The sequence below is a fragment of the Salvelinus fontinalis genome, chromosome 35 (assembly GCF_029448725.1).
Source record: "Salvelinus fontinalis isolate EN_2023a chromosome 35, ASM2944872v1, whole genome shotgun sequence".
Classification (NCBI taxonomy): Eukaryota; Metazoa; Chordata; class Actinopteri; order Salmoniformes; family Salmonidae; genus Salvelinus; species Salvelinus fontinalis.
The window spans coordinates 36604502-36631295 of NC_074699.1; the positions used below are offsets into that span (position 1 = coordinate 36604502).

General features: G+C 47.6%; 1 protein-coding gene across 1 annotated transcript in view; it reads right to left on the reverse strand.

The window, feature by feature from the left end:
• The window catches only part of sv2ba (synaptic vesicle glycoprotein 2Ba), a 45704-nt gene that overhangs the window by 13145 nt on the left and 5765 nt on the right, over positions 1-26794 (reverse strand). The window contains exons 2-10 of the mRNA XM_055900084.1: positions 23446-23626; positions 21972-22123; positions 18586-18719; positions 15494-15583; positions 13631-13744; positions 8842-8930; positions 8447-8611; positions 8173-8306; positions 4702-4905 (exon numbers count right to left, since the gene is read on the reverse strand). Of these exons, the coding sequence (XP_055756059.1) occupies positions 4702-4905; positions 8173-8306; positions 8447-8611; positions 8842-8930; positions 13631-13744; positions 15494-15583; positions 18586-18719; positions 21972-22123; positions 23446-23626 (1263 nt within the window). The remainder of the gene's footprint in view (positions 1-4701; positions 4906-8172; positions 8307-8446; positions 8612-8841; positions 8931-13630; positions 13745-15493; positions 15584-18585; positions 18720-21971; positions 22124-23445; positions 23627-26794) is intronic.

A 26794-nucleotide genomic window follows, 5' to 3' on the forward strand; every position in this document is an offset into this window, starting at 1 on the left:
CGGGGACGGGGACGGGGACGGGGACGGACGGAGACGGGGACGGAGACGGGGACGGAGACGGGGACGGAGACGGACGGAGACGGGGACGGAGACGGACGGAGACGGGGACGGAGACGGGGACGGAGACGGGGACGGAGACGGGGACGGAGACGGACGGAGACGGGGACGGAGACGGGGACGGAGACGGGGACGGAGACGGACGGAGACGGGGACGGAGACGGGGACGGAGACGGACGGAGACGGGGACGGAGACGGGGACGGAGACGGGGACGGAGACGGACGGAGACGGACGGGGACGGGGACGGAGACGGAGACGGGGACGGAGACGGACGGAGACGGGGACGGAGACGGACGGAGACGGGGACGGAGACGGGGACGGAGACGGGGACGGAGACGGGGACGGGGACGGAGACGGGGACGGAGACGGGGACGGGGACGGGGACGGAGACGGGGACGGAGACGGACGGAGACGGGGACGGAGACGGGGACGGAGACGGACGGAGACGGGGACGGAGACGGGGACGGAGACGGGGACGGAGACGGACGGAGACGGGGACGGAGACGGGGACGGAGACGGACGGAGACGGGGACGGAGACGGGGACGGAGACGGACGGAGACGGGGACGGAGACGGGGACGGAGACGGGGACGGAGACGGGGACGGAGACGGGGACGGAGACGGACGGAGACGGGGACGGAGACGGGGACGGAGACGGACGGAGACGGACGGAGACGGGGACGGAGACGGGGACGGAGACGGACGGAGACGGGGACGGAGACGGGGACGGGGACGGAGACGGGGACGGAGACGGGGACGGGGACGGGGACGGAGACGGACGGAGACGGGGACGGAGACGGGGACGGAGACGGGGACGGAGACGGGGACGGAGACGGACGGAGACGGGGACGGAGACGGGGACGGAGACGGGGACGGAGACGGACGGAGACGGGGACGGAGACGGGGACGGAGACGGGGACGGAGACGGGGACGGAGACGGACGGAGACGGGGACGGAGACGGGGACGGAGACGGGGACGGAGACGGACGGAGACGGGGACGGAGACGGACGGAGACGGGGACGGAGACGGGGACGGAGACGGGGACGGAGACGGACGGAGACGGACGGGGACGGGGACGGAGACGGGGACGGAGACGGGGACGGAGACGGACGGAGACGGACGGAGACGGGGACGGAGACGGGGACGGAGACGGGGACGGAGACGGGGACGGAGACGGACGGAGACGGGGACGGGGACGGGGACGGGGACGGAGACGGGGACGGAGACGGGGACGGAGACGGGGACGGAGACGGGGACGGAGACGGACGGAGACGGGGACGGAGACGGGGACGGAGACGGACGGAGACGGGGACGGAGACGGGGACGGAGACGGGGACGGAGACGGACGGAGACGGGGACGGAGACGGGGACGGAGACGGACGGAGACGGGGACGGAGACGGGGACGGAGACGGACGGAGACGGGGACGGAGACGGGGACGGAGACGGGGACGGAGACGGGGACGGAGACGGGGACGGAGACGGACGGAGACGGGGACGGAGACGGGGACGGAGACGGACGGAGACGGACGGAGACGGGGACGGAGACGGACGGAGACGGGGACGGAGACGGGGACGGGGACGGAGACGGGGACGGGGACGGGGACGGAGACGGACGGAGACGGGGACGGAGACGGGGACGGAGACGGGGACGGAGACGGGGACGGAGACGGACGGAGACGGGGACGGAGACGGGGACGGAGACGGACGGAGACGGGGACGGGGACGGGGACGGGGACGGAGACGGGGACGGAGACGGGGACGGAGACGGAGACGGGGACGGAGACGGGGACGGAGACGGGGACGGAGACGGACGGAGACGGGGACGGAGACGGGGACGGAGACGGACGGAGACGGACGGAGACGGGGACGGAGACGGGGACGGAGACGGACGGAGACGGGGACGGAGACGGGGACGGGGACGGAGACGGGGACGGAGACGGGGACGGAGACGGGGACGGAGACGGGGACGGAGACGGGGACGGAGACGGGGACGGAGACGGACGGAGACGGGGACGGAGACGGGGACGGAGACGGACGGAGACGGGGACGGAGACGGGGACGGAGACGGGGACGGAGACGGACGGAGACGGGGACGGAGACGGGGACGGAGACGGACGGAGACGGGGACGGAGACGGGGACGGAGACGGACGGAGACGGGGACGGAGACGGGGACGGAGACGGACGGAGACGGGGACGGAGACGGGGACGGAGACGGGGACGGAGACGGACGGAGACGGGGACGGAGACGGGGACGGAGACGGACGGAGACGGGGACGGAGACGGACGGAGACGGACGGAGACGGGGACGGAGACGGACGGAGACGGAGACGGGGACGGAGACGGGGACGGAGACGGGGACGGGGACGGGGACGGAGACGGACGGAGACGGAGACGGGGACGGAGACGGGGACGGAGACGGGGACGGAGACGGACGGAGACGGGGACGGAGACGGGGACGGAGACGGACGGAGACGGGGACGGAGACGGGGACGGAGACGGACGGAGACGGGGACGGAGACGGACGGAGACGGACGGAGACGGGGACGGAGACGGACGGAGACGGAGACGGGGACGGAGACGGGGACGGAGACGGACGGAGACGGAGACGGGGACGGAGACGGGGACGGAGACGGGGACGGAGACGGACGGAGACGGGGACGGAGACGGGGACGGAGACGGACGGAGACGGGGACGGAGACGGGGACGGAGACGGGGACGGAGACGGGGACGGAGACGGACGGAGACGGGGACGGAGACGGGGACGGAGACGGGGACGGAGACGGACGGAGACGGGGACGGAGACGGGGACGGAGACGGACGGAGACGGGGACGGACGGGGACGGGGACGGACGGGGACGGACAGAGACGGGGACGGACAGAGACGGGGACGGACAGAGACAGAGAGAGACGGGGACGGACAGAGACAGGGAGAGACGGGGACGGACAGAGACAGGGAGAGACGGGGACGGACAGAGACAGGGAGAGACGGGGACGGACAGAGACAGGGAGAGACGGGGACGGACAGAGACAGGGAGAGACGGGGACGGACAGAGACAGGGAGAGACGGGGACGGACAGAGACAGGGAGAGACGGAGACAGAGACAGAGACAGGGAGAGACGGGGACGGACAGAGACAGGGAGAGACGGAGACAGAGACAGAGACAGGGAGAGACGGGGACGGACAGAGACAGGGAGAGACGGAGACAGAGACAGAGACAGGGAGAGACAGAGACAGAGACAGAGACAGGGAGAGACAGAGACAGAGACAGAGACAGAGACAGAGACAGAGACAGAGACAGAGACAGAGACAGGGAGAGACAGAGACAGAGACAGGGAGAGACAGAGACAGAGACAGAGACAGGGAGAGACAGAGACAGAGACAGAGACAGGGAGAGACAGAGACAGAGACAGAGACAGGGAGAGACAGAGACAGAGACAGAGACAGAGACAGGGAGAGACAGAGACAGAGACAGAGACAGAGACAGAGACAGAGACAGAGACAGGGAGAGACAGAGACAGAGACAGGGAGAGACAGAGACAGAGACAGGGAGAGACAGAGACAGAGACAGAGACAGGGAGAGACAGAGACAGAGACAGAGACAGGGAGAGACAGAGACAGAGACAGAGACAGAGACAGGGAGAGACAGAGACAGAGACAGGGAGAGACAGAGACAGAGACAGGGAGAGACAGAGACAGGGAGAGACAGAGACAGAGACAGGGAGAGACAGAGACAGGGAGAGACAGAGACAGGGAGAGACAGAGACAGGGAGAGACAGAGACAGAGACAGAGACAGGGAGAGACAGAGACAGAGACAGAGACAGAGACAGAGACAGAGACAGAGACAGAGACAGAGACAGGGAGAGACAGAGACAGAGACAGAGACAGGGAGAGACAGAGACAAAGACAGAGACAGGGAGAGACAGAGACAGAGACAGAGACAGGGAGAGACAGAGACAGAGACAGAGACAGGGAGAGACAGAGACAGAGACAGAGACAGGGAGAGACAGAGACAGAGACAGAGACAGAGACAGAGACAGAGACAGAGACAGAGACAGGGAGAGACAGAGACAGAGACAGGGAGAGACAGAGACAGAGACAGGGAGAGACAGAGACAGAGACAGAGACAGGGAGAGACAGAGACAGAGACAGAGACAGGGAGAGACAGAGACAGAGACAGAGACAGAGACAGGGAGAGACAGAGACAGAGACAGGGAGAGACAGAGACAGAGACAGGGAGAGACAGAGACAGGGAGAGACAGAGACAGGGAGAGACAGAGACAGAGACAGGGAGAGACAGAGACAGGGAGAGACAGAGACAGGGAGAGACAGAGACAGGGAGAGACAGAGACAGGGAGAGACAGAGACAGGGAGAGACAGAGACAGGGAGAGACAGAGACAGGGAGAGACAGAGACAGGGAGAGACAGAGACAGGGAGAGACAGAGACAGGGAGAGACAGAGACAGGGAGAGACAGAGACAGGGAGAGACAGAGACAGGGAGAGACAGAGACAGGGAGAGACAGAGACAGGGAGAGACAGAGAGAGAGAGAATGATTTCAGAGTTGCTGCCATAGTTTCAGTTTGTTTTGTACCATTGATTATTTTCCCATTGAGCCACGTCCGTGTCTTCACGTCCCTCACCTATAATTTTGATCCTTCCTATCTTGTCCATGAAGAGGGCTGACAGGATGTTGCCTGGCAGTGTCGCTAGACTCCCCAGGAAGCTGACCATGTAGATGACGATGTCGTTCTCCTCCTGGAAGTTCAGATGGCAGCCTTTCTTCGGATGGAGAAACGTGGCGTTCTCCAGCCGACAGTCTATAAACTTAGAGTCTTCCCAAAGGTCTGCCAATCACAGAGATAAAGGACAAATGAGATCATAAGGGGGATCTGTGCTCTGTTCAATGTCCACATCTCATTTACCGACAATCTATAAACTTAGAGTCTTCCCAAAGGTCTGCCAATCACAGAGATAAAGGACAAATGAGATCATAAGGGGGATCTGTGCTCTGTTCAATGTCCACATCTCATTTACCGACAGTCTATAAACTTAGAGTCTTCCCAAAGGTCTGCCAATCACAGAGATAAAGGACAAATGAGATCATAAGGGGGATCTGTGCTCTGTTCAATGTCCACATCTCATTTACCGACAGTCTATAAACTTAGAGTCTTCCCAAAGGTCTGCCAATCACAGAGATAAAGGACAAATGAGATCATAAGGGGGATCTGTGCTCTGTTCAATGTCCACATCTCATTTACCGACAGTCTATAAACTTAGAGTCTTCCCAAAGGTCTGCCAATCACAGAGATAAAGGACAAATGAGATCATAAGGGGGATCTGTGCTCTGTTCAATGTCCACATCTCATTTACCGACAGTCTATAAACTTAGAGTCTTCCCAAAGGTCTGCCAATCACAGAGATAAAGGACAAATGAGATCATAAGGGGGATCTGTGCTCTGTTCAATGTCCACATCTCATTTACCGACAGTCTATAAACTTAGAGTCTTCCCAAAGGTCTGCCAATCACAGAGATAAAGGACAAATGAGATCATAAGGGGGATCTGTGCTCTGTTCAATGTCCACATCTCATTTACCGACAGTCTATAAACTTAGAGTCTTCCCAAAGGTCTGCCAATCACAGAGATAAAGGAAGTGAGATCATAAGGGGGATCTGTGCTCTGTTCAATGTCCCCATCACATTTACCGACAGTCTATAAACTTAGAGTCTTCCCAAAGGTCTGCCAATCACAGAGATAAAGGACAAATGAGATCATAAGGGGGATCTGTGCTCTGTTCAATGTCCACATCTCATTTACCGACAGTCTATAAACTTAGAGTCTTCCCAAAGGTCTGCCAATCACAGAGATAAAGGACAAATGAGATCATAAGGGGGATCTGTGCTCTGTTCAATGTCCCCATCACATTTACCGACAGTCTATAAACTTAGAGTCTTCCCAAAGGTCTGCCAATCACAGAGATAAAGGACAAATGAGATCATAAGGGGGATCTGTGCTCTGTTCAATGTCCCCATCACATTTACCGACAGTCTATAAACTTAGAGTCTTCCCAAAGGTCTGCCAATCACAGAGATAAAGGACAAATGAGATCATAAGGGGGATCTGTGCTCTGTTCAATGTCCCCATCACATTTACCGACAGTCTATAAACTTAGAGTCTTCCCAAAGGTCTGCCAATCACAGAGATAAAGGACAAATGAGATCATAAGGGGGATCTGTGCTCTGTTCAATGTCCCCATCTCATTTACATTCAGAAAGCATTCAGACCCTTTAACTTTTTCTACATTGTGTTACATTACAGCATTATTCTATGATGTATTTTTAATTCCATCATCAATCTACACACAACACACCAGAATCACAAAGCAAAACAGGTTTTTAGAAATCTTTGCAAATGTCTTAAAATTAAAAAAATGGAAATATCACATTTACATCATTATACAGACCCTTTACTCAGTACTTTGTTGAAGCACCTTTGGCAGCGATTACAGCCTTGAGTCTTCCTGGTTATGACGCTACAAGCTTGACACACCTGTATTTGGGGAGTTTCTCCTCTGCAGATCCTCTCAAGCTCTGTCAGGTTGGATGGGGAGCGTCGCTGTACAGCTATTTTCAGGTCTCTCCAGTGATGTTCGATTGGATTCAAGTCTGGGCTCTGGCTCGGCCACTCAAGGACATTCAGAGACTTGTCCCGAAGCCACTCCTGCGTTGTCTTGGCTGTGTGCTTAGGGTCGTTGTCCTGTTGGAAGGTGAACCTTTGCCCCAGTCTGAGGTCCTGAGCACTCTGTAGGTTTTCATCAAGGATCCCTCTGTACTTCGTTCTGTTCATCTTCCCCTCAAACCTGACTAGTCTCCCAGTCCCTGCCGCTGAAAAACATCCCCACCATGTTTCACCGATGGTGCCAGGTTTCATCCAGACGTGACGCTTTGCATTCAAGCCAAAGAGTTCAATCTTGGTTTCATCAGACAGGGGAATCTTGTTTCTCATGGTCTGAGAGTCCTTTTGGTGCCTTTTGGCAAACTCCAAGTGGGCTGTCATGTGCCTTTTACTGAGGAGTGGCTTCCGTCTGGCCACTCTACCATAAAGACCTGATTGAGTGCTGCAGAGATGGTTGTCCTTCTCAGGCTCTGCCAGAGTGAACATTGGCATCTTAGTCACCTCTCTGACCATGTCCCTTCTCCCCCAATTGCTCAGTTTGGCCAAGTGGCCAGCTCTAGGAAGAGTCTCCAAACTTCCAAACTTCTTTGATATAAGAACGATGGAGGCCACTGTGTTGTTGGGGACCTTCAAATGTTTCAGAAATGTTCTGGTACCCTTCCCCAGATCTGTGCCTCGACACATTCCTGTGTCGGAGCTCTACGGACAATTCCTTTGACCTCATGGTTTGGTTTTTGCTCTGACATGCACTGTCAACTGTGGGACCTTATATAGACAGGTTTGTGCCTTTCCAAATCATGTCCAATTTGTAGAATTTACCACAGGTGGACTCCAATCAAGTTGTAGAAACATCTCAAGGATGATCATTGGAAACAGAATGGACCTGAGCTCAATTTCGAGTGTCATAGCAAAGAATCTGAATACTTATGTAAATAAGGTATTTCTTTTTTTATAAATTAGCAAACATTTCTAAAAACCTGTTTCCGCTTTCTCATTATGAGGTATTATGTGTAGATTGATGAGGATTATTTTAATTTTTTATCCATTTTAGAATAGGGTAACGTAACAAAATGTGAAAACATTTGAGAGGTCTGAATACCTTCCAAATGCACTGTACAGCACATCCATAATACACCTCACATATCCGGATAGTCGCAGAAAGAGGTTCAATGGCTAAGGTGAACAGGTACAACCTTGTCTGGTCTCTCTATGGCGCTTGAATCAGGGACAAATGGATTGCTTTGTGAGAATCTTTGCACAGATATGAAATGAGGAAGGGTCTCAAACACATCTTAATGAGAACTACGGCTAATAGGGATTGTTTTTCTTTGTTTTTTAAAGACACACAGTCGCACGCACACACCAAACATCTACACACATTCTCAGTCATACACACCAAAGCTCACACACACTCGCCCAACACGTCAACTGACCTACCTGTGTTATAGAAGACCGTGTTCTTGATGGTGCAGTTCTCGAAGTACGTGTTGGTCGACCTGACGTCCTCAAAGTAACAGTTCTCAAACAGGGAATCTTCAAACTTCACAGACTTGATCTCTATATCCATGAACCTAGACGAGAGAGATAGCACAAGGTGTTTTAGAGAGAACAGTCCTGCTTCAGTGGAGACATCTGACAACATTGTTGTCAGGGTTAGGGTTACTAGTTGTCCAGTAAAAAAATATCCCATCGTGTTATCACTGTGACATACTTGTCGTGGACATATTCTCCCTCTTTGTGGATCTGGTTGACCAGGGAGAAGTTGAAGTGGAATCGCTCCACTCGTTCTCGATGGAAGAGTTTCACCTTGGACTCGTACTCCTCATACTGCATGTACTTGATCATGTCGGGGAACCACACCGACAGTCCGTGGTAGCTGAGAAACAGAAGTAACAGTCAACCCGTCATGATTGACACGTCCAATAGTGACGTAACAGTGCTCCCGACAGGTAGCAAGCTATCACGTTTTAGTTGTAGATATGCAGACGTTCACCATCTGCTTTGGCTGGATTGGATATCTCCTGTGTTGGTTGAGGAGCACCTGATGGAATAACAGGGGGATTTGTTGAATATACTCACAACAAAAGGTTACTACTGTTTGTTTACCTGAAGGCCATGGTGAACCAGACGATGGCCAGGAAGAGACCCTGCAGTCTGAGGTCTGGTGCTGCCAGCGACATCACGTTCTGCATCACCTGGAGAGGAAACAACACAAACCATCCTCCTGGTTCAGACACACTCTTATCAGCAGTGTTATTGACACTCTTATCAGCAGTGTTATTGACACTCTTATCAGCAGTGTTATTGACACTCTTATCAGCAGTGTTATTGACAGTTTAACACACTCTTATCAGCAGTGTTATTGACACTCTTATCAGCAGTGTTATTGACCGTGTTCAACACACTCTTATCAGCAGTGTTATTGACAGTTTAACACACTCTTATCAGCAGTGTTATTGACAGGTTAACACACTCTTATCAGCAGTGTTATTGACAGGTTAACACACTCTTATCAGCAGTGTTATTGACACTCTTATCAGCAGTGTTATTGACAGGTCAACACACTCTTATCAGCAGTTAGAACACACTCTTATCAGCAGTGTTATTGACAGGTTAACACACTCTTATCAGCAGTGTTATTGACAGTTTAACACACTCTTATCAGCAGTGTTATTGACAGTTTAACACACTCTTATCAGCAGTGTTATTGACAGTTTAACACACTCTTATCAGCAGTGTTATTGACAGTTTAACACACTCTTATCAGCAGTGTTATTGACAGTTTAACACACTCTTATCAGCAGTTAGAACACACTCTTATCAGCAGTGTTATTGACAGTTTAACACACTCTTATCAGCAGTGTTATTGACAGTGTTCAACACACTCTTATCAGCAGTGTTATTGACAGTTTAACACACTCTTATCAGCAGTGTTATTGACAGTTTAACACACTCTTATCAGCCGTGTTATTGACAGTTTAACACACTCTTATCAGCAGTGTTATTGACAGGTTAACACACTCTTATCAGCAGTGTTATTGACAGTTTAACACATTCTTATCAGCAGTGTTATTGACAGTTTAACACACTCTTATCAGCAGTGTTATTGACTGTGTTCAACACACTCTTATCAGCAGTGTTATTGACACGTTAACACACTCTTATCAGCAGTGTTATTGACAGTTTAACACACTCTTATCAGCAGTGTTATTGACAGTTTAACACACTCTTATCAGCAGTGTTATTGACAGGTTAACACACTCTTATCAGCAGTGTTATTGACAGTTTAACACACTCTTATCAGCAGTGTTATTGACAGTTTAACACACTCTTATCAGCAGTGTTATTGACACTCTTATCAGCAGTGTTATTGACAGGTTAACACACTCTTATCAGCAGTGTTATTGATAGTTTAACACACTCTTATCAGCAGTGTTATTGACACTCTTATCAGCAGTGTTATTGACAGGTTAACACACTCTTATCAGCAGTGTTATTGACACTCTTATCAGCAGTGTTATTGACAGGTCAACACACTCTTATCAGCAGTTAGAACACACTCTTATCAGCAGTGTTATTGACAGGTTAACACACTCTTATCAGCAGTGTTATTGACAGTTTAACACACTCTTATCAGCAGTGTTATTGACAGTTTAACACACTCTTATCAGCAGTGTTATTGACAGTTTAACACACTCTTATCAGCAGTGTTATTGACAGTTTAACACACTCTTATCAGCAGTGTTATTGACAGTTTAACACACTCTTATCAGCAGTTAGAACACACTCTTATCAGCAGTGTTATTGACAGTTTAACACACTCTTATCAGCAGTGTTATTGACAGTTTAACACACTCTTATCAGCAGTTAGAACACACTCTTATCAGCAGTGTTATTGACAGTTTAACACACTCTTATCAGCAGTGTTATTGACAGTGTTCAACACACTCTTATCAGCAGTGTTATTGACAGTTTAACACACTCTTATCAGCAGTGTTATTGACAGTTTAACACACTCTTATCAGCCGTGTTATTGACAGTTTAACACACTCTTATCAGCAGTTTTATTGACAGGTTAACACACTCTTATCAGCAGTGTTATTGACAGTTTAACACATTCTTATCAGCAGTGTTATTGACAGTTTAACACACTCTTATCAGCAGTGTTATTGACTGTGTTCAACACACTCTTATCAGCAGTGTTATTGACACGTTAACACACTCTTATCAGCAGTGTTATTGACAGTTTAACACACTCTTATCAGCAGTGTTATTGACAGTTTAACACACTCTTATCAGCAGTGTTATTGACAGGTTAACACACTCTTATCAGCAGTGTTATTGACAGTTTAACACACTCTTATCAGCAGTGTTATTGACAGTTTAACACACTCTTATCAGCAGTGTTATTGACACTCTTATCAGCAGTGTTATTGACACTCTTATCAGCAGTGTTATTGACAGGTTAACACACTCTTATCAGCAGTGTTATTGACTGTGTTCAACACACTCTTATCAGCAGTGTTATTGACAGGTTAACACACTCTTATCAGCAGTGTTATTGACAGTTTAACACACTCTTATCAGCAGTGTTATTGACAGTTTAACACACTCTTATCAGCAGTGTTATTGACAGGTTAACACACTCTTATCAGCAGTGTTATTGACAGTTTAACACACTCTTATCAGCAGTGTTATTGACAGTTTAACACACTCTTATCAGCAGTTAGAACACACTCTTATCAGCAGTGTTATTGACAGGTTAACACACTCTTATCAGCAGTGTTATTGACAGGTTAACACACTCTTATCAGCAGTGTTATTGACAGGTTAACACTCTCTTATCAGCAGTGCTATTGACAGTTTAACACACTCTTATCAGCAGTGTTATTGACAGTTTAACACACTCTTATCAGCAGTGTTATTGATAGTTTAACACACTCTTATCAGCAGTGTTATTGACAGTTTAACACACTCTTATCAGCAGTGTTATTGACAGGTTAACACACTCTTATCAGCAGTGTTATTGACAGTTTAACACACTCTTATCAGCAGTGTTATTGACAGGTTAACACACTCTTATCAGCAGTGTTATTGACACTCTTATCAGCAGTGTTATTGACAGGTCAACACACTCTTATCAGCAGTGTTATTGACAGTTTAACACACTCTTATCAGCAGTGTTATTGACAGGTTAACACACTCTTATCAGCAGTGTTATTGACACTCTTATCAGCAGTGTTATTGACAGGTTAACACACTCTTATCAGCAGTGTTATTGACAGTTTAACACACTCTTATCAGCAGTGTTATTGACAGTTTAACACACTCTTATCAGCAGTGTTATTGACAGGTTAACACTCTCTTATCAGCAGTGCTATTGACAGTTTAACACACTCTTATCAGCAGTGTTATTGACAGTTTAACACACTCTTATCAGCAGTGTTATTGATAGTTTAACACACTCTTATCAGCAGTGTTATTGACAGTTTAACACACTCTTATCAGCAGTGTTATTGACAGGTTAACACACTCTTATCAGCAGTGTTATTGACAGTTTAACACACTCTTATCAGCAGTGTTATTGACAGGTTAACACACTCTTATCAGCAGTGTTATTGACACTCTTATCAGCAGTGTTATTGACAGGTCAACACACTCTTATCAGCAGTGTTATTGACAGTTTAACACACTCTTATCAGCAGTGTTATTGACAGGTTAACACACTCTTATCAGCAGTGTTATTGACACTCTTATCAGCAGTGTTATTGACAGGTCAACACACTCTTATCAGCAGTGTTATTGACAGTTTAACACACTCTTATCAGCAGTGTTATTGACACTCTTATCAGCAGTGTTATTGACACTCTTATCAGCAGTGTTATTGACAGGTTAACACACTCTTATCAGCAGTGTTATTGACACTCTTATCAGCAGTGTTATTGACCGTGTTCAACACACTCTTATCAGCAGTGTTATTAACAGGTTAACACTCTCTTATCAGCAGTTTTATTGACAGTGCTCAAAAACTCTCTAACATGTTCAATCAAGAATACGTATTGTATCAATCTAAATCCAACACCTAGCGTCCTCCTGGGGATCAGGATCTCTTGGTGTCTGAGGTGTTGTGTTGACAGTCGCTGGGTGCTGATTGAATCCCGGTTGGGCCTCCTCCCTGAAATGGCTCCTAGATGTTACCTGTTTGAGGAGGTTGGTGTGTCTGACGGTCCAGATGTTACCTGTTTGAGGAGGTTGGTGTGTCTGACGGTCCAGATGTTACCTGTTTGAGGAGGTTGGTGTGTCTGATGGTCCAGCTGTTACCTGTTTGAGGAGGTTGGTGTGTCTGACGGTCCAGCTGTTACCTGTTTGAGGAGGTTGGTGTGTCTGAAGGTCCAGCTGTTACCTGTTTGGGGAGGTTGGTGTGTCTGATGGTCCAGCTGTTACCTGTTTGAGGAGGTTGGTGTGTCTGATGGTCCAGCTGTTACCTGTTTGAGGAGGTTGGTGTGTCTGACGGTCCAGCTGTTACCTGTTTGAGGAGGTTGGTGTGTCTGACGGTCCAGCTGTTACCTGTTTGAGGAGGTTGGTGTGTCTGATGGTCCAGCTGTTACCTGTTTGAGGAGGTTGGTGTGTCTGATGGTCCAGCTGTTACCTGTTTGAGGAGGTTGGTGTGTCTGACGGTCCAGCTGTTACCTGTTTGAGGAGGTTGGTGTGTCTGACGGTCCAGATGTTACCTGTTTGAGGAGGTTGGTGTGTCTGATGGTCCAGCTGTTACCTGTTTGAGGAGGTTGGTGTGTCTGATGGTCCAGCTGTTACCTGTTTGAGGAGGTTGGTGTGTCTGACGGTCCAGCTGTTACCTGTTTGAGGAGGTTGGTGTGTCTGACGGTCCAGCTGTTACCTGTTTGAGGAGGTTGGTGTGTCTGACGGTCCAGCGCTGGAAGGCTGTTCCGGTGTCACTCTGGATCTCAATGAACTCATCCTCCTGGGTCTTAGGAGTCGTGATGTTGGACACCTGACAGGAGGGACAGGAGAGACTATATCACATCATATTGTTGTAGAACTACGTGATTACATACCATTACATTGTTGGACACCTGACAGGAGGGACAGGAGATACTATATCACATCATATTGTTGTAGAACTAAGTGATTATATAACATTATATTGATATAGAACTAATAGTGATTATATAACATTATATTGATATAGAACTAATAGTGATTATATAACATTATATTGAACTAGGAGTGTGGTCCTCATGACTGCACTAGAGGAGAGTTGCTGGTTTGACCGGTGGTGTACTCACAGTGGACACCCTCTCTGGTTGACTGTACTAGAGGAGAGTTGCTGGTTTGACCGGTGGTGTACTCACAGTGAACACCCTCTCTGGTTGACTGTACTAGAGGAGAGTTGCTGGTTTGACCGGTGGTGTACTCACAGTGAACACCCTCTCTGGTTGACTGTACTAGAGGAGAGTTGCTGGTTTGACCGGTGGTGTACTCACAGTGAACACCCTCTCTGGTTGACTGTACTAGAGGAGAGTTGCTGGTTTGACCGGTGGTGTACTCACAGTGAACACCCTCTCTGGTTGACTGTACTAGAGGAGAGTTGCTGGTTTGACCGGTGGTGTACTCACAGTGAACACCCTCTCTGGTTGACTGTACTAGAGGAGAGTTGCTGGTTTGACCGGTGGTGTACTCACAGTGAACACCCTCTCTGGTTGACTGTACTAGAGGAGAGTTGCTGGTCTGACCGGTGGTGTACTCACAGTGAACACCCTCTCTGGTTGACTGTACTAGAGGAGAGTTGCTGGTTTGACCGGTGGTGTACTCACAGTGAACACCCTCTCTGGTTGACTGTACTAGAGGAGAGTTGTTGGTTTTACCCGGTGGTGTACTCACAGTGAACACCCTCTCTGGTTGACTGTACTAGAGGAGAGTTGTTGGTTTTACCCGGTGGTGTACTCACAGTGAACACCCTCTCTGGTTGACTGTACTAGAGGAGAGTTGTTGGTCTGACCGGTGGTGTACTCACAGTGAACACCCTCTCTGGTTGACTGTACTAGAGGAGAGTTGCTGGTTTGACCGGTGGTGTACTCACAGTGAACACCCTCTCTGGTTGACTGTACTAGAGGAGAGTTGCTGGTTTGACCGGTGGTGTACTCACAGTGAACACCCTCTCTGGTTGACTGTACTAGAGGAGAGTTGTTCATTTGACCGGTGGCGTACTCACAGTGAACACCCTCTCTGGTTGACTGTACTAGAGGAGAGTTGCTGGTTTGACCGGTGGTGTACTCACAGTGAACACCCTCTCTGGTTGACTGTACTAGAGGAGAGTTGCTGGTTTGACCGGTGGTGTACTCACAGTGAACACCCTCTCTGGTTGACTGTACTAGAGGAGAGTTGCTGGTTTGACCGGTGGTGTACTCACAGTGAACACCCTCTCTGGTTGACTGTACTAGAGGAGAGTTGCTGGGTTGACCGGTGGTGTACTCACAGTGAACACCCTCTCTGGTTGACTGTACTAGAGGAGAGTTGCTGGTTTGACCGGTGGTGTACTCACAGTGAACACCCTCTCTGGTTGACTGGACTAGAGGAGAGTTGCTGGTTTGACCGGTGGTGTACTCACAGTGAACACCCTCTCTGGTTGACTGTACTAGAGGAGAGTTGCTGGTTTGACCGGTGGTGTACTCACAGTGAACACCCTCTCTGGTTGACTGTACTAGAGGAGAGTTGTTGGGTTCACCGGTGGTGTACTCACAGTGAACACCCTCTCTGGTTCTCCCTTGGCCTTCCAGTTGGTATCATGGACCTGTCTCAGAATCATCCAGGCCTCGTCATGTCTCCCATTCTGACAGAGACAGACACAAACATCTGTCAGCCTATCACATGTAGCGACTGGAATATACAGCTACACTTTTAGAAAAAAGGTGCTCTCTAGAACCTCAAAGGGTTCTTCAGCTGTCCCCATAGGACAACCCCTTTTTGATTCAAGGTAGAACCGTTTTTGGTTCCAGAGAGAACTCTTTTGGGTTCCATGTAGGAACTGTCCCCATAGGAGAACCCTTTGGAGAACCCTTTTTGCTTATAGGTGGAACCCTTTTGGTTCTACATGGAACCCGAAAGAGTTCTAGCTGGAATCAAAAAGGGTTCTACCTGGAACCAAGAAGGGTTCTACCTGGAACCAAAAGTGTTTATCCTATAGGAAAGGCCAAATAACCTTTTTGGAACCCTTTTTTCTAAGAGTGTACAATACCATGTAAAAGGGCCTGGGGGAGATGTTTCAACTGTTTCAACTCTCTGTGAAACAACACAGCAGTGTGATTTAATTCTTGTTTTATTATGAGAGGCAGATTGCTACGTGGCTGCTGAGTCATTATAATATCAGAATGCTATGTGGCTGCTGAGTCATCATAATATCAGAATGCTATGTGGCTGCTGAGTCATTATAATATCAGAATGCTATGTGGCTGCTGAGTCATTATAATATCAGAATGCTATGAGGCTGCTGAGTCGTCATAATATCAGAATGCTATGTGGCTGCTGAGTCATCCTAATATCAGAATGCTATGTGGCTGCTGAGTCATTATAATAGCAGAATGCTATGTGGCTGCTGAGTCATTATAATATCAGAATGCTATGTGGCTGCTGAGTCATTATAATATCAGAATGCTATGTGGCTGCTGAGTCATTATAATATCAGAATGCTATGTGGCTGCTGAGTCATTATAATATCAGAATGCTATGTGGCTGCTGAGTCATTATAATATCAGAATGATATGAGGCTGCTGAGTCATCCTAATATCAGAATGCTATGTGGCTGCTGAGTCATCATAATATCAGAATGCTATGTGGCTGCTGAGTCATTATAATATCAGAATGCTATGTGGCTGCTGAGTCATCATAATATCAGAATGCTATGTGGCTGCTGAGTCATTATAATATCAGAATGCTATGTGGCTGCTGAGTCATCATAATATCAGAATGCTACGTGGCTGCTGAGTCATTATAATATCAGAATGCTATGAGGCTGCTGAGTCATCATAATATCAGAATGCTATGTGGCTGCTGAGTCCTCCTAATATCAGAATGCTATGTGGCTGCTGAGTCATCATAATATCTGAATGCTATGTGGCTGCTGAGTCATCATAATATCAGAATGCTATGTGGCTGCTGAGTCATCATAATATCAGAACGCTATGTGGCTGCTGAGTCGTCATAATATCAGAATGCTATGTGGCTGCTGAGTCATCATAATATCAGAATGCTATGTGGCTGCTGAGTCATCATAATATCAGAATGCTATGTGGCTGCTGAGTCATCATAATATCAGAATGCTATGTGGCTGCTGAGTCATCATATTATCAGAATGATATGAGGCTGCTGAGTCATTATAATATCAGAATGCTATGTGGCTGCTGAGTCATTATAATATCAGAATGCTATGTGGCTGCTGAGTCATCATAATATCAGAATGCTATGAGGCTGCTGAGTCATCATAATATCAGAATGCTATGAGGCTGCTGAGTCATCATAATATCAGAATGCTATGTGACTGCTGAGTCATCATAATATCAGAATGCTATGTGGCTGCTGAGTCATCATAATATCAGATTGCTACGTGGCTGCTGAGTCATCGTAATATCAGAATGCTACGTGGCTGCTGAGTCATCATAATATCAGAATGCTATGTGGCTGCTGAGTCATCATAATATCAGAATGCTATGTGGCTGCTGAGTCATTATAATATCAGAATGCTATGAGGCTGCTGAGTCATCATAATATCAGAATGCTATGTGGCTGCTGAGTCATCATAATATCAGAATGCTATGTGGCTGCTGAGTCATCATAATATCAGAATGCTATGTGGCTGCTGAGTCATCATAATATCAGAATGCTATGTGGCTGCTGAGTCATCATAATATCAGAATGCTATGTGGCTGCTGAGTCATCATAATATCAGAATGCTACGTGGCTGCTGAGTCATCATAATATCAGAATGCTACGTGGCTGCTGAGTCATCATAATATCAGAATGCTATGAGGCTGCTGAGTCATCATAATATCAGAATGCTATGAGGCTGCTGAGTCATCATAATATCAGAATGCTATGTGACTGCTGAGTCATCATAATATCAGAATGCTATGTGGCTGCTGAGTCATCATAATATCAGAATGCTATGTGGCTGCTGAGTCATCATAATATCAGAATGCTATGTGGCTGCTGAGTCATCATAATATCAGAATGCTATGTGGCTGCTGAGTCATCATAATATCAGAATGCTATGTGGCTGCTGAGTCATTATAATATCAGAATGCTATGAGGCTGCTGAGTCATCATAATATCAGAATGCTATGTGGCTGCTGAGTCATCATAATATCAGAATGCTATGTGGCTGCTGAGTCATCATAATATCAGAATGCTATGTGGCTGCTGAGTCATCATAATATCAGAATGCTATGTGGCTGCTGAGTCATCATAATATCAGAATGCTACGTGGCTGCTGAGTCATCATAATATCAGAATGCTATGTGGCTGCTGAGTCATCATAATATCAGAATGCTATGAGGCTGCTGAGTCGTCATAATATCAACAATCTCATCCTGATTCTTCCAATTGGTTCATTCATCCCCCCTCCTCTCCCCTGTAACTATTCCCCAGGTTGTTGCTGTAAATGAGAATGTGTTCTCAGGCAACGTACCTGGTAAAATAAGGGTTAAAAAAAGCTGCATACTGTACACACACACACACACACACACACACACACACACACACACACACACACACACACACACACACACACACACACACACACACACACACACACACACACACACACACTCAGTCTATTACCTCCAGGAAGAAGCGTGGGCTCTCTGGCATGAAGACCAGTCCAATGAGGGCAATGATGGCTGGAAACATACACACCAGGATGAATATTCTCCAGGTGTGGATCTGGTACTGTGTCCCCAGGCTGATGCCCCAGCCTGCAACAACATCAACAACAACATCATCAACAATAACAACAACATACATCAACAATAACATCATCAACAACAACATCATCAACAACATCAACAACAACAACAACATAATCAGCAACAACATCATCAACAACAACATCATCAACAACAACATCATCAACAACAACAACATCATCAACAACGACATCATCAACAACGACATCATCATCAACAACAACCACAACATCAACAACCACAACATCATCATCAACAACAACATCAACATCAACAACATCAACAACCACAACATCAACAACATCAACATCAACATCAACAACATCAACATCAACAACATCAACAACCACAACATCAACAACATCAACATCAACAACAACATCATCAACAACAACATCATCATCAACAACATCATCAAAAACAACATAATCAACAACAACAACATCATCAACAACAACAACATCATCAACAACGACATCATCATCAATAACAACGTCAACATCAACAACATACACCACCGTTCAACAGTTTGGGGTCACTTAGAAATGTCCTTGTTTTTGAAAGGAAAGCACATTATTTGTCTATTAAAATAACATCAAATTGATCAGAAATAGAGTGTAGACATTGTTAATGTTGTAAATGACTATAGTAGCTGGAAACGGCTGATTTTTAATGGAATATCTACATAGGCGTACAGAGGCCCATTATCAGCAACCATCACTCCTGTGTTCCAATGGTACGTTGTGTTAGCTAATCCAAGGTTATCATTTAAAAGACTGATTGATCATTAGAAAACCCGTTTGCAATGATGTTAGCACAGCTGAAAACTGTTGTTCTGATTAAAGAAGCAATAAAACTGGCCTTCTTTAGACTAGTTGAGTATCTGGAGCATCAGCATTTGTGGGTTCGATTACAGGCTCAAAATGGCCAGAAACAAAGACCTTTCTTCTGAAACTCGTCACTCTATTCTTGTTCTGAGAAATGAAGGCTTTTCCAATGAGAGAAATTGTCTCTGTGCGCCTATGTAGATATTCCATTAAAAAATCAGCTGTTTCCAGCTACTATAGTCATTTACAACATTAACAATGTTTACACTCTATTTCTGATCAATTTGATGTTATTTTAATAGACAAAAAAATGCTTTTCTTTCAAAAACAAGGACATTTCTAAGTGACCCCAAACTGTTGAACGGTGGTGTACATCAACAACAACAACAACAATAATAATGAAAATAAAACCATCCTCATCATCACCACCATCCTCACCATCATCATCATCACCATCACCACCACCATCACCATCATCACCACCATCATCACCATCACCATCATCACCACCACCATCACCATCATCACCATCACCACCACCACCATCATCACCATCATCACCACCATCATCACCACCATCACCATCACCATCATCACCACCATCACCACCACCATCATCACCATCACCACCACCATCACCACCACCATCATCCTCATCATCACCACCATCCTCACCATCATCATCATCACCATCACCACCACCATCACCATCATCACCCCCATCATCACCACCACCATCATCATCACCATCATCACCATCACCACCACCATCATCACCACCATCATCACCATCATCACCACCATCATCACCACCACCATCATCACCATCATCACCACCACCATCATCACCACCATCATCACCATCACCACCACCATCATCACCACCATCATCACCATCATCACCACCATCATCACCACCATCATCACCACCACCATCATCACCACCATCATCACCATCACCACCACCATCATCACCACCATCATCACCATCATCACCACCATCAACACCACCACCATCATCACCATCATCACCACCATCATCACCACCACCATCATCATCATCACCACCATCATCACCATCACCACCATCATCATCACCATCACCACCATCACCACCACCACCATCACCACCATCACCACCATCACCACCATCATCACCACCACCATCATCACCATCATCACCACCACCATCATCACCACCATCATCACCATCACCACCACCATCATCACCACCATCATCACCATCATCACCACCATCATCACCACCACCATCATCACCACCATCATCACCATCATCACCATCACCACCACCATCATCACCACCATCATCACCACCATCATCACCACCACCATCATCACCATCATCACCACCATCATCACCACCACCATCATCATCATCATCACCACCATCATCACCATCACCACCATCATCATCACCATCACCACCACCATCACCACCATCATCACCATCACCACCACCACCATCACCACCATCACCACCATCACCACCATCACCACCATCACCACCATCATCACCATCACCATCACCACCATCACCACCATCACCACCATCACCATCGTCATCACCATCACCATCGTCATCCTCATCACCATCATCACCATCACCACCATCATCACCATCATCACCATCATCCTCACCATCATCACCACCATCATCATCCTCACCATCACCACCTTCATCACCACCATCACCATCATCCTCACCATCATCATCATCACCATCATCACCACCATCACCACCATCACCATCACCACCATCATCACCTTCATCACCACCATCACCACCATCATCACCACCATCACCACCATCACCATCATCATCACCATCATCACCACCATCACCACCATCATCACCACCATCACCACCATCACCACCACCACCACCATCACCACCACCACCACCATCACCACCATCACCACCACCACCACCATCACCACCATCACCACCATCACCACCATCACCACCATCATCACCATCATCACCACCATCATCACCACCATCACCACCATCACCACCATCACCACTATCATCATCACCATCATCACCACCATCATCACCATCACCACTATCATCATCACCATCATCACCACCATCATCACCATCACCATCATCACCACCATCCACACCATCACCATCCTCACCATCCTCACCATCATCCACACCATCACCATCCTCACCATCCTCACCATCCTCACCATCATCACCACCATCCACACCATCATCACCACCATCACCTTCATCACCATCCTCACCATCATCATCAATAACAACAACAACAGCAAAGTCAGGTCCATTACCTGCTGGGTGACGTTACAGCTGAGCTCAAAGAGTGCATCAGGTCAGGCCCAAACCGCTCAATGAATCTAGTATGACATTCATAAAGTATTACATAACAGCAATATGGCTTGGTACCGTAGTGAGGGATGATTCCCCAGGCGGTGAAGGAGGCGTAGAGTCCACCAAACATCCAGAACATACACAGCCAGCTAAGGTGCTCCCCTCTCTTATCCATCTGGAGGAACTCTGCGAAGTAGGTGTACACGATGGGGATAGTCCCTCCGATCCTGGTGGAACAATACACCAGATATTAGAGACATTTAAACACGCTGAATATATTCTTTAACATGAGCAGGAATGTTGAAACAGTGAAATGAGGTGGGATTCCTCTTGAGGAGGTATTTTCTGCCTGTTCTGTGGATTTAGAACAGCTCTTCTGTTGCTTCGAAACTAACATGGGACTCGTTCACGTTCCAACCACACAAAACCCCAGATACCTGGACCTGTTCTCTCTTTGGCTCAGGTGAAGGGTTCTGTTATGATATGTGTCCAAATGTCACCATCTTACGTTTGTAGAGCACAACTTCTGACAAGAGCCCATAGGAAGTGAACTTCATAGGGAATAGGCTGCCATTTGGGACTGGACCATGATGTTATGATCTTCGGGCCTTGGCTGGGCTCAGGACGTCCTCCAGACAGAGCTAGGCTCAGAGCGTCCTCCAGACAGAGCTGGGCTCAGGGCGTCCTCCAGACAGAGCTGGGCTCAGGGCGTCCTCCAGACAGAGCTAGGCTCAGGGCGTCCTCCAGACAGAGCTGGGCTCAGGGCGTCCTCCAGACAGAGCTGGGCTCAGGGCGTTCTCCAGACAGAGCTGGGCTCAGGGCGTCCTCCAGACAGAGCTGGGCTCAGGGCGTCCTCCTGACAGAGCTGGGCTCAAGACATCCTCCAGACAGAGCTGGGCTCAGGGCGTCCTCCAGACAGAGCTGGGCTCAAGGCGTCCTCCAGACAGTGCTAGCCTGCAGTAATCATTATGAAAGCAGTGTGTCTTGTGACCTTTATGTTAAGGTGAGAAGGTAGTGCTGCTCACTCCATAAGGCTGACTGACCCACAGGACACCACTACATCAGGGTCTTCCTTATTCCTTTCAATACGCTCCAGGAACATTTTATCGGCCGGTCAGCCAGCCAGTCACAAAAACCCTTTATATCTGTACCTTTAGTCTCCATCTAACATCCCTCTCTCTCTCCACCCCTCTCTCTCCATCCCTCTCCATCCCTCTCTCTCCATCTCTCTCTATCCCTCTCTCTCCATCCCTCTCTCTCTCCACCCCTCTCTCTCCATCCCTCTCTCTCCCTCTCTCTCCACCCCTCTCTCTCCATATCTCTCTATCCCTCTCTCTCCATCCCTCTCTCTCTCCATCCCTCTCTCTCCATCCCTCTCTCTCCCTCTCTCTCCACCCCTCTCTCTCCATATCTCTCTATCCCTCTCTCTCCATCCCTCTCTCTTCATTCTTCTCTCTCCATCCCTGTCTCCATACCTTTCTACATCCCTCTCTCTTCATCTCTCTCTCTTCATCTCTCTCTCCATCTCAGTAACAGAGTGTCATCTCACCCGAAGCCGGAGCAGAACCTGAAGAAGATAAAGAATCCGTATCCCTGAGCGAAGCAGGACAGGAAGCTGAAGACACAGTCGATGGCCAGACAGTAGATCAGACATTTCCTACGGCCCATCTTATCCGCCAGGCTGCCCCACACGATTGCCCCCACCATCATCGACACGTACACCAACAGACCTGTTAACAGAGAGAGAGAGAGAAACACAGCTCTGTCAGTAAAGGCAGAGACTCTGAAGGATTGATAATTTGGTACAAATCCGAACTACAAAATCTAATTGATTCCCTCAAAATTGATAAATATCACATTTGGTTAAAACTGAAACTAAAACTTGTACTGAAAGATAAAGATGTGTTCCTTTGCGCACTATATATCCCCCCCTCAGAATCCCCATATTACTCAGAGGAGATCCTCCCCACCCTTGAGGAAGAGACGTGCCATTTTCAGGCCCATGGAAACGTCCTCATCTGTGGGGACACAAATTTGCGCACAGGAACACTACACGAGGGGAAAACTTTATTACAGGCCATACTGTTTCAAACTGTCTTCATTTCCCCCCATAGAAACAACAGTGAGAGGCACATTGAGGTAACTGCCTTGAAATATTTGTACCTTGTCAGCTCGGGGATTAGATCTAGCAACCTTTCGGTTACTGGCCCAACGCTCTAACCACTAGGCTACCTGGCGCCCCAGTCCATAAACACAAACAACTTCTGGCAAAATTGGAAAAACCAAAAAAAAATGATGAATACAAGAGGAATTAGTGATATACAATCTTGACATATGGACAAGCCATTTTAAAACACTCTATAACACCGTTAAAAGTGATGCAGAACAACGCCAAATTCATGAGAAGTTGAATGGGTTAGAAAAAAGTTTAATCAAAATCCATTGGACCAATTACTGCCCAGGAGCCCAGGAGCTCTATAAGGCTTTATTTAACCTCTATTTAACTAGGCAAGTCAGTTAGGGACAAATTCTTATTTACAATGACAGCCGAAACAGGCCAAACCGCCCTATGAGACTGGAGTTGAATCAGGGTCTGTAGTAACGCCTCTAGCACTGAGATGCAGTGCCTTAGACCACTGCACCACTCGGGAGCCAAAACTCCTGAGTATAAGACATTTCAGACCTTCATATTTAAAATGCATGCAGACCTGATGTCATCCCAAATGAGATGCTGGAATTCACTAGTGCAAAATCTCAATTGGTTATATTAAAACGGTTTAATTTGATTCTGAGTGTAGGTTATTTCCCTGACATCTGGAATCAACGACTCATAACCCCAATCTTTAAGAACGGAGACACATTTGACCCTGACAATTACAAAGGTATTTGTGTGAACAGTAACCTGGGGAAGGTTTTCTGTAGTATTATAAATGTAAGAGTTCTAAACTTCCTTAATAAGCACAATGTCTTGAGTAAAAGCCAAATTGGATTCATACCAAAACATCGCACGACCGATCATATTTACACCCTACACACCCTCCCTTATAGGTAAACATGTCCACCAAAATAATACTAAAATGTACGCTTGCTTTGTCGACTTCCAAAAAGCATTTGATTCTATTTGGCATACAGAACTGTTCTACAAAGTTATTGAAAGTGGTGTAGGGGGTAAAACATATGACATAATTAAATAAAAAATATACTGGCAATATGTGAAGCATCATAATTGGCAAGCAAATAACATAATTCTTTAACCAGGGGCGGGGCCTTCGACAGGGTTGCAATCTGAGCCCTGCACTCTTCAATATTTACATCAACGAATTGGCCACTCTTCTGGAAAAATCCTCAGCCCTTGCTGTTAGTCTCCACATGTCAAAGGTTAAATGCCTGCTCCTTGCAGATGACCTATGCCTGCTGTCACATGGCCTACAGCAGAGCCTGGACCTGCTAGAGCAGTTCTGCCAGACCTGGGCCCTGGCAGTAAACCACAAAAAGACTAAAATAATGATTTTCCAGAGAAGATCCAGATCTCAGGGAATTAGCCCCAAGTTCTCAATTGGTACAAAATATATAGAGTACTGCACACACTACAATTACTTAGGTTTAAAAATAAGCTCAACTGGACACCTTAATGATGCAGTGAATGAACTGAGAGAGAAAGCACGCAGTGTTACGCCCAGGGCATTCTATGCCATTAAAAACAATTTCAAATTCAAATTTGGCTAAAACGAATTGAATGTGCCATTGAACCAATTGCACTTTATGGCAGTGAGGTGTGGGGTCCACTTGCAAAACAAGATTTCACCCAATGGGACAAACACCCCATTGAAACCCTGCATGCAGAGTTCTGTAAGATTATCCTACATGCCCAGAGGAAAACTACAAACAATGCATGCAGGGCAGAATTAGGCCAATATCCACTAATAATAAAAACTTAAAAAATAGCAAATAAGTTTTGGAAACATCTAAAATACAGTGACCCCCTCTCATATCATTACCAAGCCCTGCAATGCCAAGAGCTGAGCAAAGAAAAGAGTCCCCTCATCCAGCTGGTCCTGGGGCTGAGTTTACAAACCTGTTCTACTAACACACTGAAGCCTCAGGACCAGAACATCCAATCAATCAGAATAAACCAAATTACAACACAGTCAAAACAAAACTACATTGCTTATTGGGAAACACAAGCACAAGCACAAAGCAAAATGCAGTGCTATCTGGCCCTAAATCGACAGTACACCGAGGCAAACTATTTGACCATGGTTACTGATCAAAACCTTAGAAAAACCTTGACAAAGTACAGGCTCAGTGAGTACAGCCTTGCTATTGAGAAGGGTAGACACAGGAAAACCTGGCTCCCTGTAGAGGAAAGGCTGTGCAACCACTGCACAACAGCAGAACCTGAGACAAAATGTAAAAGATATAAAACAATTAGAGAGTTTCATTTCCCAAAATGTAAAACCCTTATTCAAGGTTTCAAAGACCTCTCTGATGAGGATAGGCTACCCGTCCTGTTGGGGGAGGACGCAGAGAGCTGTGGGTTGGCAGCGCACTACATTGCTGACTGCCATAAGTTGAGGGACAGTGTCTGACAGACCAATCAACCTGCACATGTCCTCTACTGTATGTTTATTGTTATTGTTGAATGTGTTGGTTATTTTGACCCTTGGTTATTGTTGTTACTGTTGTCCTGTTGACAATATGTACAGTACATTGTTACGTCATGCCAACAAAGGAAATTGTAATGAGAGAGAGAGAGACAGAGAGAGAGATAGACAGACAGAGAGACAGAGAAAGAGACAGAGGTATTAGTACTGCCAGGGACATAAACAGACAGACAGATATACATGAGCCAGTAGTACATTGACACTACAGTAACACACCCGCAGGGACACGGACGG